This window comes from Vigna umbellata, chromosome 1 (genome assembly GCF_029865625.1).
Source record: "Vigna umbellata cultivar VRB3 chromosome 1, Vumbellata_1.0, whole genome shotgun sequence".
Classification (NCBI taxonomy): domain Eukaryota; kingdom Viridiplantae; phylum Streptophyta; class Magnoliopsida; order Fabales; family Fabaceae; genus Vigna; species Vigna umbellata.
In genome coordinates, this window is record NC_142165.1 from 43,843,793 (window position 1) to 43,861,294 (window position 17,502).

Sequence of the window (17,502 nt, forward strand, 5' to 3'; positions counted from 1 at the left end):
TTTTGTTTCTTACACGACTGCTTTAGCCATAAAACAAATTTTCAAGGGCTAGAATGATAATTATTATAAAATAAGGGTCACAAATTATTAGTTTAAGCGTTTTTCTTAATAGATGTTTTGTTTTATTTGAATGATTTTTTTATATTATTGTGATAATGAGTTATAATTATTTATTATAAATAATTACGATACTTATTATATAACATCAATTTACAGAGTATGTTTATTACTGTTCAACTATAAAAGACAAAAGAGACTAGAATATACTATGAGCCATCTATTCCATTATGTCTGCTAACAGAAGAGGAAATTATGGAACATAGTTTTTATTTTTTTATGTGGAAAGGGAATAAGGGTGCTCATGGTAATGAAGGCTTCAACCTCTAATCTAATTTATATACTGAATTATTTTTTTAAAATTGAGAATATTGTGTTTGATAAACCTTTGATTAATTATTTTTTCATAAACGAATAAATAAACAGGTAATACGGTTTTTAAAATTTTAATGCTAAAACTACTTAAATAAATTCATAATCAAAGAGTTGAACTTAAAATCACTTTATTAAACGACTCAAATTACAACTACTCAATAATATAGCATATATTAAACAAATAAGAATGGTCAAATGTGTTCTGGATGAAGATTAATAATCCAAATTGGAACAGTAACATTGTCATAGAAAAACATAATGTTTTAGATGTACCTCTTCATAAATTGTTATAAAGGTTTTACATTTAGTGCTGGAATTGCTCTAAGAAGATATATATTTGAGAAGAAGAGAAAATATGCATGGAGATAGATATAAAAGAAATAGAAAGAATGTATTATATAAAAATATATTGAGATATTCTTACTTTTTTTCCTCTCTGTCTCTTTAAACTTAGTCTAAAGAATGAAAAATATTCAAGAGTTAAAACTGAAAATAAATTGAAATGCTATCGACTAAATATTTTCCAACATTTTTTGGAGATACTGTAATTAAAGAGTGAGGCTATATATGTGATGGTTTCTGAGTATCTGCTCGAAACTTTCACTTGTCTTTTCCACAGGATGAGAATGTGTCCCTTCGTAGGTTGTTACCACAATCTCTTCGTCTTTGCTATGTCGTTGGATTTGTTTCTTCACGTTGCAACCTCGATAAGAACATCTGTAGTAGCTTCTGATACAACCAAAGTAACAAAAACTTACCAATCATGGAACTCAAACAAGGAAACACTTAGAAATTTTCAAACGAAAGTTGTCGTAGCATACTTTAATAAAAGGTTGAGAATGTTCTGTTATATGCCTAAGTTTTTCATATCGCACATGAATATAATGTTTTTGAATATCAGCAAAAGTGTTAAAAGATTAATTTGAAGTACGTAGAAGTTCGAAGAAAAAGAAAAGTAAAAGGGGAAGAAGATGAGAAACCTAGGAAATTTATTGTTTTTGACAGACTTTTCGCCATACTTTCTCCAGCGATATCCATCATCGAGTATATCAACCTGACTCCTTGTTTGAAATGCAAATCTGCGGTGCTTCATTTGTTCTCGAACCTGATGATGAAGATGACGAGGGAGTTTAAAGTAAGAAGGAGAAGGAGAAGATGAACAGCACTTGATCTTGTCCATTGAAGAAGGAATAAAGGAGAAGATATGTATATAACAGAATAGATGAATTGGAAGAAGGTGAAACATGAGGGCGGCAAGCAAGTCAACAGGTCTGGTCAAGTCGAACATGACTCAGCACAAGCTACATATATATCAAACTGCTCATTTTTTTTTTCATTCAACGTATAAATTAAAAATAGTTTTATTTTGTTTCTAGATTTTATAATTCTATTTAAAGATGTTTATTAATGAAAAAAACGTATACTATAATATAATCTCAATATGTATTTGGTGTTATCCAACTAGTTAGTTAGCCGAACAATCTAAAAGCTTCTCAAACATATGGTCAAAAATCTTAATCAACTTAAAATGAACAAACCACGAATGTTATTTATCCAACTACAAACCTCTTTGCGAGTCATTTCAAGTTTGAATTGACCTCAATCCTACGTCTCAACAAAAATCAATCTTAATAACTAAGATTTATAATTAAAATTTAAAATATTATTATTTCAATTAAGTTTATCTTGATAAATTTCAGAAATATTAATATCCTCCATCTCATAAACTCAAAACAAATTACAATAATTCAAATGTTTTCTCTCATAGTATTATCTTGATAATTCTAGATTAAGAGTTTGTATTTTAGCATGCATTTGGTCATAGTTGCCGTGAATAACATGGAATCTAATCAAGTGATGTGCGCAGACATTATAAATTCCAATCTTCCATGTCAAAAGTACTAACTTGTGACTTTGGTCAATTGAAAAAGCATTAATTTAATTATTGTAAAGTTTATTTAACCCAAAAACTGAACAAGAGGAATAAGTTGTGTGTGAAATCTAAGTTGTTCATGTTTAAAAAATAAATTAATTAAGCATAGATGGAATATAAAACCACGCTATTAGTTAAGCGTATCTAAAATTTATTATTTTCTTATAATGATTCGTATTATCTATTATTTATCAAAATTTGATTTTCAACTTTAAATATAAATAAATATAATTATGCAAACGTATTGCTTTAAACTTTTTTAATATATGAAATGAATTTTAGATTGACGATTGATATATTAAATGTTATTCTAAACCATTATTTAACATATAAAAAAATTTACATAATTAAATTAAGAAAACTACATTAATTTTTTATTTTAAAAATTTAAAATAGAAAACATAAATTTTAGAAATGAACAAATTTTAATTTTGCTTCTAAATTGAAAGATTAGTAATATATTTATTAGTTGATAAAAGACGTGAGGATTTTGTGAACTGAAGAAACGTGGGATATTAAGATTATGAAATGAGAAACATGATTCGTGAATCATGGCGGCATGAACGTGAAATAGGTTATTACAATCATTAATAAAGAAAACACCAACTTTCCATGAAATTGCTGAAGAAAAGGACGTTACCAACTTCTCCAGCAGCTACCAAGAAAGAGGTAACGTCAAAATATCTCCCACCATTACATTTCAATATATATATATATATATATATATATATATATATATATATATATATATGTTCATGCATGTTGAAAATTCAAGTTAACTTCACTCCAAAATCTCATTATGAATAAATCTTTGTGAAAAAATAATAATTATGCACCGTTTAAAATGAGAATTTAAAAGAATAATTCATTGATGAATTATTTTTTAAAATAAAATAAGTTATTTGGATGTAAAATTAGAAGAATATTCAAATTTAGAACTTGTTAAAGAAGTAAAGAAATTGAATTTTTACAACTAGTAGCTTTTTTTTTCTGCCCACGTATTTGTTTAAACGATTAAATGGTTAAATATTACTTAAATATTTAAATTTGATTAATATGTTATAAAGTGTAATTTCAAAATTTTATATTTTAAAATAAAATTTATCTTTTAAAAAAATCAATTATTTTATTCAAACAAAAAATAAAAATATAAAATATTTTAATTATTCTTTTCAAACAAATGTTGATAAAATAAAAAATTAAAATATTAAATCATTTAAATATCAATTTTTAGAATGATAAAAATCTTTTATTCAAACACAATTTAGATAAATTTTTAATTAACTTTCCCTTTTGCATTTTATTTTTAAGCTGATACTACCTAAATACGTAAACTTATTTGAAATAATTCAAGCAAAATAAAATATTTCAAATTGAGAAAATGCGATTTTAATCTTTGAACATTAAATTTGAGAGACTAAAATAAGTTTTAGAAAACTGTGTATAGTCCTTCAGAAAAATTAAAATCATAATTTACTAAATGTGAGGAATTAGAATAAACTTTCTTTTAATGCGAGAGTAAAAGGATTTATCCCAAATTCTAGAAAAAAAAATCTGATCTTTTTAAAATAAAAAAATAAAATTTTAAAAACCATATCTTTTCAGACCACATAACTTTTAATTTGGTATTCTTGTATTACTATTTTTTACAACATATCAATCTTCTGGTTCATATGTAAACAATTAATTAGAAAGATGAAAATTGAAGAAAACTTTAACAACAGGCCATAATATATTTATTCCTTTTTCAGACCTAAAAGCATTAAACACTTACTTATAAATCTAATTCTTAACATAATTAGTCTTCGCGTGTGTTGTCCTTTACCGAATTATATGGGCTTAAAAATTTATACTAACTCCTTTCAGTGAGTAATAAAAACAAATTTGAATGTTCTCTGAAGTAGCATCCCGCTTTGTTGGCTTTCATTTTACCATCATATGAACATCTAATTTATGTTTTTCACGTTGCACTGGTTTTTCATTTTAAAAACAACACAAACATTTCAAAAACCACAATGAAACCCTTGATTAGGTTCTGGAAACAAATACTTGATCCACAAAAGGAAAACCCTCCACGTTGAAACTCATATTTCATCTTCTTCAAAGGGATCTCGTTCAGGGTAGTCACCAACCTGACAAGGAAATGTACACGTAAATGACATTTTTTTTTGCACAATTTAATGATTTTTATGCAAAATTTAATGAATTTTATGCAAATAAGGGTAAAATAGCACCTATTATATTTTTCCTCTTTTCTTTATTTTCTATCGTGAAACCAGGTTATGTGTGTTAATCAATACTTTTATCAGAATAGAGAACCACCATTAACATTGGAAAATATCCCAATATTTAAAATATCATTGCAATGTGTTTCTAAACAAACCTTCACTTTATCTGGTCTAACTATTCCACCATGAGATGGAGGACATTCGAAGTAGCGTACTCCTTTAACCCTGTAACATAGCGCAGGAAAATTCTGAGAGAAGTGTGGAAGTAATACTTAAGAAAACTTAAGATGATAGGTTAATTGAGAATTGACTCCACTAATTTGCATATCATAAATAAATGTAGAAATTGTACTTACATGCCATCATGTTTGCCCAAGGGTTCGTCATACTGTACTCCAACCCAGAAACCAGGACCCAGTGATTCTGCCCGACCAACAAATTTTACAACACCTCTTTTTGCCCCAGGTTCAACTTCACATCTGGATCCTACCTTAATATTTTTGGAAATATGGATGTTGGAAACAGTAGAATAATAAAATAGCAGTTAAAAAAGATTCAATGCATAGAAGTATACCTACGATAAACAATAACGTGAACAAGAATATATAAATCACTTCTTCAACAATACAAAAAGGAATAAAAAACACTTGACAGAATTATCAAATAAATAACATTCAAAATTCATCCAAATACTCAAGTATTTGAGGCTACTGCCTACCACAAGCAAGATGAAATAGTCTCATTCATTGCTAGCAATTGACATTATACAAATTGTAACTCTAACAAAACTATGTCTCCAACTTATTGCTACAAGCATTTCAATTCATATTCTATCCGGTTAACATGCCTTCTTTAATTTGTTGGTTAGTCCATCTATTTCCCTTAATTATTTTCGTCCTATAAACCTTTCTATTTTTCTGGAGTCATCCATCCCCACCCGCGCTCTCCTCTCTTGTTTAAAATTGGTTTCTGTGAGCCCAAAACTAACCAGTTTTCTTTCTTTCGTTTTCTACTCGTCCAGGGAAAAAAATGAAAAATGCAAGATATAATCTTATAAGGGTGATTGGCACCAGATCAATTGAGAACTCAACCTCCCTCTGAGGAGGCAACCCTGACACTTCCTCAGCAAACACGTCCAAAAAATCACTTACAACTAAGTGATCCAAGCTCCCCCCACTATGATCAACCTCCATATGCGTGAACACCAAGAAACAACACGACCCATCCTTCACTTCACTCCACATCAGGGAACAACAACTTCTTCTCTTCGCAATCTATGAGAATGCGATTGGCAGATAATCAATCTATCCCTAAGATCACCTCCAAACCTTGTAGAGGTAAGCAAATGAGATTCACCTTAAACTGACGCCCCTCAACCACCACAGGACATCTAGCACACACCGTAGATGTCTTGACCAACCCAGAAGCTAGAGTAACACCACAAGATCATATTGTAGCTCACACTGGCAACCCCAACTCACGCACACAAACATAAGACACAAAGGAGTGTGTTGCTCCAGAATCAAACAAAACATAGCAATCTCTACCAAACAATTGCTGATAATAAGGCTACCTGACCTTGCTGCCTCTGCCCCTGACATAGCATAAACCTTGTCTGTAGCCTGAGGTCTGCCACCTTCCCTTTGCTGAGATGGACCCGACCGCTGCGACTAAGATCCTGATCCTTTAGCTGCAGACAGTCCATGGCAACATGTCCCTCTTTCCCACAGGTATAATAACACTTCATGGCACCACTCAAGCGAGGACAAACATTCCTATAGTGTGGTCCTCCACAAGAATAACATCTCACTCCACCAGATTGCCCTACCTGACCTACTGGCTGAGAAGAAGACCCCCTAGACCCATGAGAGGGAGGCCTAGAATAAGGTTTCCTCCTGTCTCCCTGACTGAACCTAGACCCAGATGGTCCACCAACTCTCGGAGGCTGCCTCTGCTGACTTTCCACTTCATTCTTTATCTTTTCCAACACTCTGGCTCTGTCTACCAATGAAGGAAACTCCTTAATATATAAGCCCGCTACTAGTAACTTGATATCTCCTCTCAGCCCATTTTCAAACTTTCTACACTTCCATTCTTCATCCATCTCCAAGGTGTGAAAACGAATGAGATGCTTGAACTTATCTGCATATTCTGATACTGACATTCCTCCTTGCACTAACTGAAGGAACTCCACCTCCTTAGCAAACCTTACACTGTCAGGAAAATATTCAGAATAGAATTTCTTCTTGAATAGACCCCAAGTGATAGGTGTACCACTTCTGTCCAATAGCATCCTCATATTGCTCCACCAGTAACTAGCCTCTCCAGACAACAAATACTCAGCATACACCAACCTGTTCTCATCTGGGCATCTCTTTGCATTGAAGATTCTCTCTATATCTTTGAACCACTGATCTGCCTCATCTAAACTGACCTTGCCATGAAACTTGGCCGGATGGTGCTGGAGGAAACTCTCTAAACTCCACTCTTGAGCTGGAGCGGGTGAAAAAGAAGAAGGCCTAGTTACAGTTCTACCACTGCTCATAAGATCCACATATTGCCTCTGGGATGTCTCAGCTGACACCCTAGCAGCCTCTAACTGCTGCATGGCTATGGTATTCAGCTGCACTAGGGATGTATTCTGTTGAATCATCGCCACGAAGGACTCCATCATCCTTACAAGACCGGGAACCTCGTGATTTGTGAGTGGGGGAGGAGGAGGGCTAGGTGCCATCTTCTGCTCACACAGAGAAAAGCCACAGTTAACTCAAAGAAACTGAAATACTAACTAGATACAACTAAGAGTACACAACAGAAACACGAAACACTCATAATCTACAAGATTCCTAAGGAAAGAACTACTCTGATACCAAAATGTAACATCCCAAAATGTAGTGTTAAACTATAAGAGAGTTATCACATAATTAATAAAACGAGAACAGTCGACAAGACAGGAATTACAAAGTTATTTACAGTCATCTAACATAACCATAAAAACCAACTTTATGTACAATACCACTAAGCTAAACTATATACATCTCTAAAGTCTAAGAAGACTACAATACAAAGCTCCATACATTCATACACACAACACTTGTTAACCATCAATAAGAAGTTCCTCCTTGGAACTCTTTTCCATCACTTTCATTCATAATTTTAACTTCATATAACATCACATACATCTACATGAAACCAATCAATATCCATCAAAAAAATCAGAAACCATCCATCAAGAAGTACCAAAATAGCATAAAACAACATTTAACAAAACCCCCAGACTGGCGCTCAGGCTTCAGGCGCCTAGAAACTAGCGCTCAACACCCAAAAACAGTGAGATAGCGCCCAAGCACTCCAAGAGTGGCGCCCAATGCACGAAAATAGAAACTTAGCGCCTAGGCGCCATGACAGTATGACAGATCAAAATACTCTTTAAACATGACTTTGAGCACTTCTCACACAACTTCCACTTTCCCCTAGAACCCTCTAGACACTGAGAAATCTCAGAAAACATACCTCTAACTCAAATTTACTACTTCAAACCCAAAATCTCTTCTCTAAGCTACCCAAAACCATTTCTACTCTTTCCAACACCCAGTTCAGTAAACCAACAGCAGGAACAAGTCTTAATACACTAGATAACACCTCCAAACACCTCTGTTTCCTCACAGCCTTTCTGTTTTCACTTTCCACTAGTTAAAACCCCCATAATGTACTAAAATATACTAATAAACGCAACCTATTAAGCAATTATCACTTCCATAACAGATTTAACTTATTTAAATGCCTAGACAAGGCATAATTGGTCTAATAACAAACTCTCAACTTCCAAAAACAGTTCACACCCCTTGCTTCAAAATCTCACTACTCAAAACCCCAAATTTACACTAAAAACACTCTAAACCCTCAACAATGAACTGCCTCTTTGTTCTATATCAGATTTCAATCAAACCACACCTCTAACAAGTCTCAAATAACCCCATAACAGCCCTGAAACAGTGCTTTCTCACCCCAACACCTATTTCTCAAACTCACCGATCAAAACCTCCCTAGTTGTTATTACTTACCCAAAAAATTATTTGCAGGAATCTGCTTCCAATCAACTAAGCTTGCAACCATTGTGATAGGATTCTGATCCTAAAAGAGGATTACAGCTGGAAGTATAGGCAAGATAGAGGTGAATAGCATCCCAGCTAATTGAATTGTGGTGTGGTGAACACTTGGCACAGTTATCAGTTTTAGGTTATGAAAGAGAAAGAGATAGGGAAGAAAAATGGGTAAGAACTGAACTGGTTTGGGGGAGAATAGATCACCAAAATACCTCAAGTATATAGCTCACCTTCTATCTTGCAATCACACTAAAAATTAGTGGAGAGAAGACTAAACAATGCACTTGGCTGTTCTTTCCTTTTCTTCACTGTTAATGGTTTAATTTTTATCAAACTCGTACCACACCTCCCAACTTCAGGGAGCTTTTCATGACTGCAATTGAGAAAGTCAGCGAAGAAACTGTTACATGTCCTAATAACCAAATCAGTGAGCTGCTATTGATTCAGTATTTTTATGAGGGATTGAGCATAATAGACCGGAATTTGATAAATGCAGCTGGTGGTGGAACAATCATGAATAAGACTGCTGATGAAGCCAGAAAATTGATTTCTACTATGGCTGGGAATTATCATCAGTTTGCTCCAAGAAACGACATGCGATGCAAGTCCATTCAACAGCTGAGACTTCAAAAGTGAATAACTCTTCGGGAGACACAGCTGTGGTTACATTATGCGACTGAGCTAACTGCTGTGATGAAACAAGTTGCTATAAATCAAATTGCTGCTGGACTGTTTCAAAGTCAAGGTTTTTATAAGTCACCACCACAAAAAAGGTTTTGCTGTTACTGTATTTATTGCTGAGTGTTAATTCTTTTCTTTTAACATTTTCTGTTTTCAGATTGTGTATTATTGCTGTTTTCACTTCTGGTATACACCCTAGACACAGTAAGGACAATGCATAGTTAGTTTTCGGGTTTTAGGAATAGTATATATTGATTTAGTTTCTTTGCTGATTCTGAATTTTAGTTTTTTACTAACAAGTTGACTAACCTTTTCTAACCTTGTTTTTGCAGATAATGTGCTGACTGCACCAGTTTACTAGCTATTATTTTTGCTGCAGCTGTTTTGGATCCAGTTGCCCTTTCATTTATTGCTTTGATATCTCTAACAAGATCTCTTGGCTGTTTAAATTTTTGCTGGATTAATTTCCAAGTAACTTTAGTTTTAGGTGGCTGTTTTCAGTTTACATAGGCTAGTTTGAGTTTCTTTTGTTGTTTTTAGGAACTAATTTTTGTTTTTGGTATTTTGCTGTTCTAGTCATGATTAGTTAGTCTGTTCTTAGATTTTCCATGTTGTTTCTGTTAGGTTCCTGGACTCACAGTAAGCAAAAGAACAAAGAAAGAATGGATTTCTGTATTGAAATTGAGAACGATGTACACTGATAGTGCTAATGGAGGCCTAATCCCCCTCTTAGCCCTAACGGAGGCCTAATCCCCCTCTTCTGGCCAATATCCAGATTTACAAAATAATATTCAAAACCCCCCTTTTAACACTGAAATAGAACTCTATTTATACAAGACCCCCATCCCGCCTTTTCTAACTGCTCTCACCTCCATCCCGCCTTTCCTAACTACTCTCTCATTTCCCATTCCTTCTCTCCTCTTACCTTAGATCCTATCATTACACCCTGCTGCAAAACAACCTTGTCCTCAAGGTTGGAACAATGAAGTTTGAGCCCATGGTATTGTGATATGGTCTTATCACAGGAAGGGAACCCGCTGGCTACTACCTGCAACTTCCAGTCTGGAGGCTTGGGTGGTGGTCGAATTGAGAGATAAAAATTATGGGTCCATTTTCGTCTCTGCATTATTTCGTTGAAGGCGAGGAGCTTCTTATCTTTCCCTGTAAAATAACTTCTTCTACCGTTCGGCTCTCTTCTCCCTATCTTTATACCGTTTGGCTTTCTCCTCCCTTTCGTTATGCCGTTCGGCTCTCTTCTCCCTATCTTTATACCGTTCGGCTCTCTTCTCCCTTTGGTTATGCCGTTCGGCTCTCTTCTCCCTATCTTTATACTGTTTGGCTCTCTTCTCCCTTTCGTTATGCCTCTCGGCTCTCTTCTCCCTATCTTTATGCCGTCCGACTCCTCCCTCCTGCATTCAATCGTTCAGCTCGCGATAACAACCCTGAACAAAGTTGCTGCAAAATCTTCCCAATCTAGAGTTACTTCTCTTCGTTCTGCTACCGTTCGTCCTTTAATGGCCAATACCGTTCGGTTCCATATGAAACCGTGCATCTTCCGGACTGACCCCACACTCTTGGCGGCTCCCAATCGGCCTGTGTGATTGGCCTCGGATCGCTCAGCAACTCCCGATCGGCCTGGGTTATAGCGATTAGCCTCGGACCGTGTCACCTCACTGCTCGTTTGTCCCTCAGACGACTGGTCTTCTATGGCCTCGGATCGCTTGGTCAATGACAGGGAGACCGTTTTTACTATAAGACCGTTCGGCATGTGACTACAATGGTAAGACCGTTCGGTTCCTACCTTCATCTCACGTTCGGATTCGGTGGTTCTCTCCCGTTCGGGTCCAGCAGTCCTCTCCTGTTCGGATCCGACCGTCCTCTCCTTTTTGCCTCCTTGGAATTCTTCAACATCCCTTGCGATTCGCATCGCCACCATCAAGTCCTGTGGGTCATGGAGTCGGACTTGATTCCGTATGTCCTCTTGCAATCCCGCCAGAAAATATCCTAACAGCTGCTCGTCCGGCACCCTCTTCGTTCGGCACGCCCATATCTTTAAGTATTGTACATACTCGTCCACCGTCCCCGTCTGTTTTGATGTCGCCAAACGCTCAACAATGGTTCCAACCTTACCACCAACACATCCTTCAATCCTGCCCAAGACTGGTTCTTGGCCTTCTCCCTCCAGAATCGGAACCAGTACCCCGCGCTACCCTCCATACTTATGTATGCTAATCGGACCTTCTCGTCCTCCGATACCCCTTGTAACTCGAAGAATTTCTCTGCGTGATTGATCCAGTTCAGCGAATCAATCCCCTCGAAGACGGGCAGCTCCACCAGTTTCCGCCCACTGTTTTGGCCCTCAGTACGTTCGATTTCCCTGCCTCCTTATTCGTCTTCCTGCCTTCCGCCAACGTTGACAAATCCCTCTTGTCGCTCCGCTGCCAGCTCCTCACAAACGGTGCCCCGATTTAGTCCGCCAAACCTCCTCGTCAGAGCGTCGGTGAACCGCTTCCAAGTCAGATGCCTAGTTTTCTTCCGCTAGACGCGGAACCAATATCTCACCAAACCTCCCTCCATGCTTGTAGCGACGAGCTTCATCTTATCCTTCTCCGTCACGCTCTGGAGATCGAAGAATTCCTCTGCCTGTGCAATCCAGCCAGTGGGATCCACACCTTCAAAATAGGTAGTTCAACGCGCTTCCTCCAACTGCGTCGAACTTCTCCTCCATCCTCTTCCGATTCCTCCTCCAAGTTTTCCGACAGTCGTGGTTCACGTCCAACATTGACGGAATCACGACTTCCTTCGGAGCTTCGATGCTAGTTCCTGGTTCGTCGTTCACGAGTGCGGCCAAACGCTTGTAGTTTGCAAGTTATCGCTCTCATCTCCGCTCTCAACTCTTCTACCGACGATTCAATCGCAATCAACCTTCCCTCCATTCTTCTTCTTCACACGCACTCTGTTCGCTCCTCCGATGAAGATCCGGCAATTTCTTGATTACTTCTTGATCCTTCACCCCCTACTCCAATCCGACAAGTCAGACCAATTTGTTAGGTTCCTGGGTGGGAAACCTAACTATCAACGCTCACAGTAAGCAAAAGAACAAAGAAAAAATGGATTTCTGTATTGAAATTGAGAACGATGTACATTGATAGTGCTAATGGAGGCCTAATCCCCCTCTTCTGGCCAATGTCCAGATTTACAAAATAATATTCAAAACCCCCTTTAACACTGAAATAGAACTCTATTTATACAAGACCCTCATCCCGCCTTTTCTAACTGCTCTCACCTCCATCCCGCCTTTCCTAACTACTCTCTCATTTCCCCTTCCTTCTCTCCTCTTACCTTAGATCCTATCAGTTTCAGTTTTTAAAACTTTCACAGATTGCATGAGTTCCATTTTGCTGTTAAGTTGTTTCTTGTGAGTGATTTTTAATTTGTCAATTGCAGTTGAGAGATTGTAAGCTGTTTAAACTAGTTCATTCAATGAAAGTGCAGAAGTTCTTCATGAAAAATCAGTTTTGACCATTAAAAAACATGCCAGACTTGAGTTTATTTTCCTTTCATGACTCTCTTTGAACTAGTTTTTAGATGTACTCTTGAAACGATCTAGGCCATTCTTTTTATCTTGAAGCTACTTTTGCCAAACAGCCTACCTTGAACTATTTCCATTGCACCCTATATTTTAGCCTGATTAATCTTTTCTTTGATGATTTTTAGCTCATTACAAGCCTTGGACCTGAAAAACCATATCTGACCCAACCATTGAGTTATGAGGGGTTTTGGAAGTGTTTTGGGAAAATTTTGTGAAGTTCGAGGGTGAGGAAAATGTGCTGAAACAGTTTGAGAAGTACTTTGAAAACGAGAAAAGAAAGTGGTTTTAGCTGAAAAGAGAAAAACAGAAGAGAAAGAAGGAAAATGTGAAAGAAAAGAGAAAGTGATGGTTTGATTGAAGAATTTGCTGAAACGTGGACTTTGCACTTGCATTTCCAATTTTTTCCCCATTGTTTCCTCACTTCTCTTTGATTTTTAACTTTGCATCCTTTCATATATCTCACCTTTACCTTGACCACGTTACAAGCCTTAATGAAGTCCTTTTGACCTTGAGTTGCATTTTTAGCAAGTAGTGGAAATTAGAGACTCTTCAAGCCTATGGTTAAGTTAATATTCATGAAGTGCTGAGAGCAAACACTAGCCTGAAAAACTTGAGGGAATGAGTGAAACTATCTAGTGAGGAGGTCATTTCTAGTTTGAGAATCTGTTTTGAGTGATTTCTGCAGCACTTGAGTTGTTTGAGCTGTTTTCAACTAGTTTGAAGTCTTGAAACTTTGATTGGTGGATTATCATTGTGCTCACAGCTTTAAAGCTATACAGTGAAAAGGTGTTCTATGCGGTTTTGTGAATTGTTTTAGAGTTTAGTTTAGCTTTGTTTTCTTTGTTGTTTGCCCAGAAGTGCAAAGGCTTAAGTGTGGGGTGTAATGTTTGCTGGTTTGATTAGTTTTTATGTCAATTTTCCTTGGGATATATTTTGTTCTTATTATTTCTTTGTTTTAAAATAGATTTGATTTTTCGGTAAATAAGTATAAAATTGGAGCTGGAAGAGGCAATCTACTAGTTCACTTGTTACCTAGGTGCCTTGTAAATATAGTTAGAGTAGTTAGGACGGTTTGTATGTAACCTTTACATGTTACTACCTGTTTTGTAACTTCTAGGCAGTTTTCCAGTTTCGTTGTGAAATACAGCCTACATAAGGCGTGCTTCTGCACATTTGTTATTCGTTGGGTGCATCAGGAATTTGATTATAGCCACTCCCCATACAACATAATTATGTTGAGTTTTGACTCAAAGTAAGCTGGGCTTGAGCAGTAATGACTTTTACTTAAAGATCAAGAGGCTCTTGTATGAATAGATTAAATCATTGTTGAATTGAAACCTTCGCCAACAGCACAAGCTTTGGGAATAATTGGCCCTTCACATGGTAGTTTACAACTTAAGCTCTAGACCAGGGACAATTATTAGATTTATGGTACTACGTCAGGAGTCTTATTACTTATAGGGATAGGGTTGTGCTAGTTTTACTACAACAGCACATTACCTTATTGTTAGTGTACATCAACGAGAAGGGGTATTAGATTAGTTTTCTATGCACATCTATCATCACGCTTACATCAATCTAACCTCATTATTCACAGTATCTCTATTCTATTTCCCTCTTTTTCCACCTAAACCTTAATTTCAACAATCATAACAGATAAAATAAAACATATAATAATATAACAGCCAAACCTTGATATTAGCACAGAGCTCTTCCTCACTGGTGTCTGACATCTGTGCAATGAACGTCAAAGGTCAATTACCCAAAAGCCAGCATGGGTCCGTCTCAATTTTCAAGTAACAGAGGTAAAAAAACTCTAAAACAGATAATAGCTTTGATCTGTACGTGAAATCAGAAAGCACTAAAACAGCAGACTAGGAAGGAAGAATATATTAAATGCTCACCTTTGCCTCCGCAGTTGCAGGAACATGGGAAGTAATTTTCTCTTTATATTTTCTGAAGGTGTCTGTTACAGTAAAGTAAAACATACCTAATGAGCTACAAAGCAACTTTGTATGCAAATCAGATCATAAAATACTAATATTTTCTCAGCAAAACATTCATTGATGATAACCTGTAAGTGGTTATTTTGACAGCATACATACATAAATCGCATAAAACAAGATCATACCATTACACACACAAGGGTGACAACACAGATTTTACAAACAATGATTTAAAATTTGAAATCACTCATCAAAACATCGTCATATACCAAGGATGATATCTAAACAGTAGGCACTTAGCGGTATAAAAACCTCAACATCAACAATACATGTATGATGAACTCTATTTGCAATGCTGAAATCGCATTAAACAGATATTTTTACATATGCACAGATCACCTTCCACAATAATTCGAAAAAGAAAAAAAGAGAGGGCTTTTTCAGGGGACATGCCTTGTCGCTTATTGTAGGCTTCTTCAGAAATTTGGTATTTTTCGACCAACGAAGTATCTTCCAGCCAACCACCAGAGGAGATGGAAGTTGGGTCAAGATCCACAACATGCAAACGAAACCTGAAACAGGAAAACCCTAAAATACAAACCCATCAAGAGGAGTCGAAAGGAAAACCCTAAAATACAAACCCATCAAGAGGGGAATAGAAGCCAAGGGGTTTGGAATTATCAGAGAGATCGGCGATCTTGTCGTTGCGAGCATCCTCGTAGAGCTCAAGGTGCATGGAGTTGACAGTAGTGCCGCATTTTTTCCACAGCTTATCCTTGACGCCTTCCACCGTGAGCTATCATCGACGAAGCCACGTGTTAACGAACGAATTTAGAAGAATGTGAGTGGAAGGGAAGGAATGAACCTGAAGCGAGAAGCGGATATCGGTGTTGAAGGTTTTCAGATTGGAATGAGTGACCCGCAACACCACCGAGTCCTCCCCATGGAGTTGGATGCCGGACGCCATTCCCTCCCTCACCACTTTCTTCTCTTCCTCTTTTCTCCCTCTAATACTGCACACTGTTTCGAGGATGCCGCAGCTTTCACACACTCTCAAATTTAAAACAAAAGGTTATAAAACATCTAATGTAGCCAACATTGAATTGTCATAAGGTTTCGATGCAGTTGCAATTACGGTTGCTTGCGGATATTGGGAATATTAAAACCAAGATGCTTCAAATGCAACCTATGAGTAGTGATCAAAAAATATTATAGAAAAGAAAACATTCATCGTGCTTTTCTATTTATCTTGGATGAGAAAGTGATGGAAGAAATTTGAAAATAATTTTTGTTATTGTTTATTTGAGTGGATTTGGAAGTAGGTGAGAGAATATTTAAAAGTAAATTTTTTTAATTTATCACATCAATCAAATTCTACACTAGTTCTCACAAAAATTATTTTCAAATTCACTTTCACTTATTTTCAAATTCACTCAAATAAATAATAAAAAAAATTATTTTCAAACTCTCTCAAATTTCCTCAATCACTTTTTTTAAAATATATTGAAGGGAACAAAGGCTTAATCTTATTATAGTTGCTTAAAATCAGTTTGGTGTTAACAAAATGCTATGGATTATGTAAGTGTAACAAATCTCATGTACTTGATGTTTTTCAAGAAAGGAAAAGGGATGATTGAAATAAAAAACTAATGTAATTTGAAATGTGAAACACTGAATAAATAGGAAAGCATATAAGATGATGTGGGTAACCACTTTTTACTTGTACTAATTTCGTTCAAATTGAGTCAATGGACTAGGTAATATGCAACTAATTGAAAAATTAGAAATATTCTACTGACCCACATTGAAGTTGTAGGTGACCTTATAGAAAGTCTTGGAGTTTTAATGGTTGAAGATCTAATTAAGAAAAAAGATAAATTTTAATGAGCAAAATTGACGTGAAGATAATCATATACAAAGACAAGGTAATCATAGTTATTCAATGCAACATTTTCTCTGCTTGATATCCTTGAAGGAAGGGAAAAAGGATGATTGAAAAAAAAAAAACTATGTAAGTTGGGATGTCTGGTAGGAAATTATTTAAGGTGTCATTTGTAACATTTTCGCTAAATGTAGTGTCGTTTGAATGAATAAAAAAGGGAATGTTAAAGTAGTAGGTATTCATTTTAAGTGGCAGGGGGGACCATTTTGGATATCAGTTCCTCAAATATGTCGAAAGAATGGTTGGTGTTTTAGTTGTGTTATTAATTTTGGTATAAAAGTCTGAAATTTCTTATTAATTTTCTTACTTACAAGGTGATTTGAACATTTATTGGGCCAGAGTTATTTGTCTATAAGGGTGTCCATAAACTATAATATAGTAGCAACCAAATTTATGAGTACAGTAAGCAGTACCGCATGACGAAGTTAAAAGATAACATTAATATTGATTTCTGCATATTCAATTTTGTCGAGTACATAGGAAATTTTAAAATACATTTGTGTTTTAAATACAAACAAATAGCCCAGATTTATATCCTCATGTCAGACCCTATGGACGTCAAAATAATAACACCAAAAGGATATGAAATCCTAAATGTGGTTGTTGTGTGTTCTGAACATTAATTACATAACATGTCGTTTA

The 17,502-nt window shown here is 35.8% G+C and overlaps 1 protein-coding gene and 1 pseudogene across 5 annotated transcripts; both read right to left on the reverse strand.

Moving 5' to 3' along the window:
• Nucleotides 1-804: 804 nt before the first annotated feature.
• On the reverse strand, nucleotides 805-1,720 carry LOC124836286 (putative WRKY transcription factor 43 pseudogene; annotated as a pseudogene). Its single transcript, XR_015783680.1, has 2 exons — nucleotides 1,413-1,720; nucleotides 805-1,161 (listed from the first exon to the last, which is right to left on the reverse strand). The product of XR_015783680.1 is annotated as a putative WRKY transcription factor 43 pseudogene (transcript).
• A 2,534-nt stretch (nucleotides 1,721-4,254) lies between these two features.
• Nucleotides 4,255-16,120, reverse strand: EMB2804 (tubulin folding cofactor B). 4 transcript variants are annotated; one of them, XM_047311424.2, is made up of 9 exons: nucleotides 15,784-16,117; nucleotides 15,560-15,714; nucleotides 15,372-15,490; nucleotides 14,877-14,938; nucleotides 14,664-14,705; nucleotides 6,172-7,330; nucleotides 4,950-5,079; nucleotides 4,749-4,818; nucleotides 4,255-4,497 (listed from the first exon to the last, which is right to left on the reverse strand). In XM_047311424.2, exons 1-9 carry the CDS (start codon nucleotides 15,883-15,885, stop codon nucleotides 4,450-4,452), a joined length of 1,887 nt encoding a protein of 628 aa, XP_047167380.1. In that variant the 5' UTR covers nucleotides 15,886-16,117; the 3' UTR covers nucleotides 4,255-4,449. The 4 variants fall into 4 exon arrangements, 3 of the variants coding, with proteins under 3 accessions (XP_047167380.1, XP_047167379.1, XP_047167381.1); XM_047311423.2 differs by having other exon boundaries at nucleotides 4,950-5,083; nucleotides 6,167-7,330; nucleotides 15,784-16,116; XM_047311425.2 differs by lacking the exon at nucleotides 6,172-7,330 and having other exon boundaries at nucleotides 4,950-5,083; nucleotides 15,784-16,109.
• Between the last annotated feature and the right edge of the window lie 1,382 nt (nucleotides 16,121-17,502).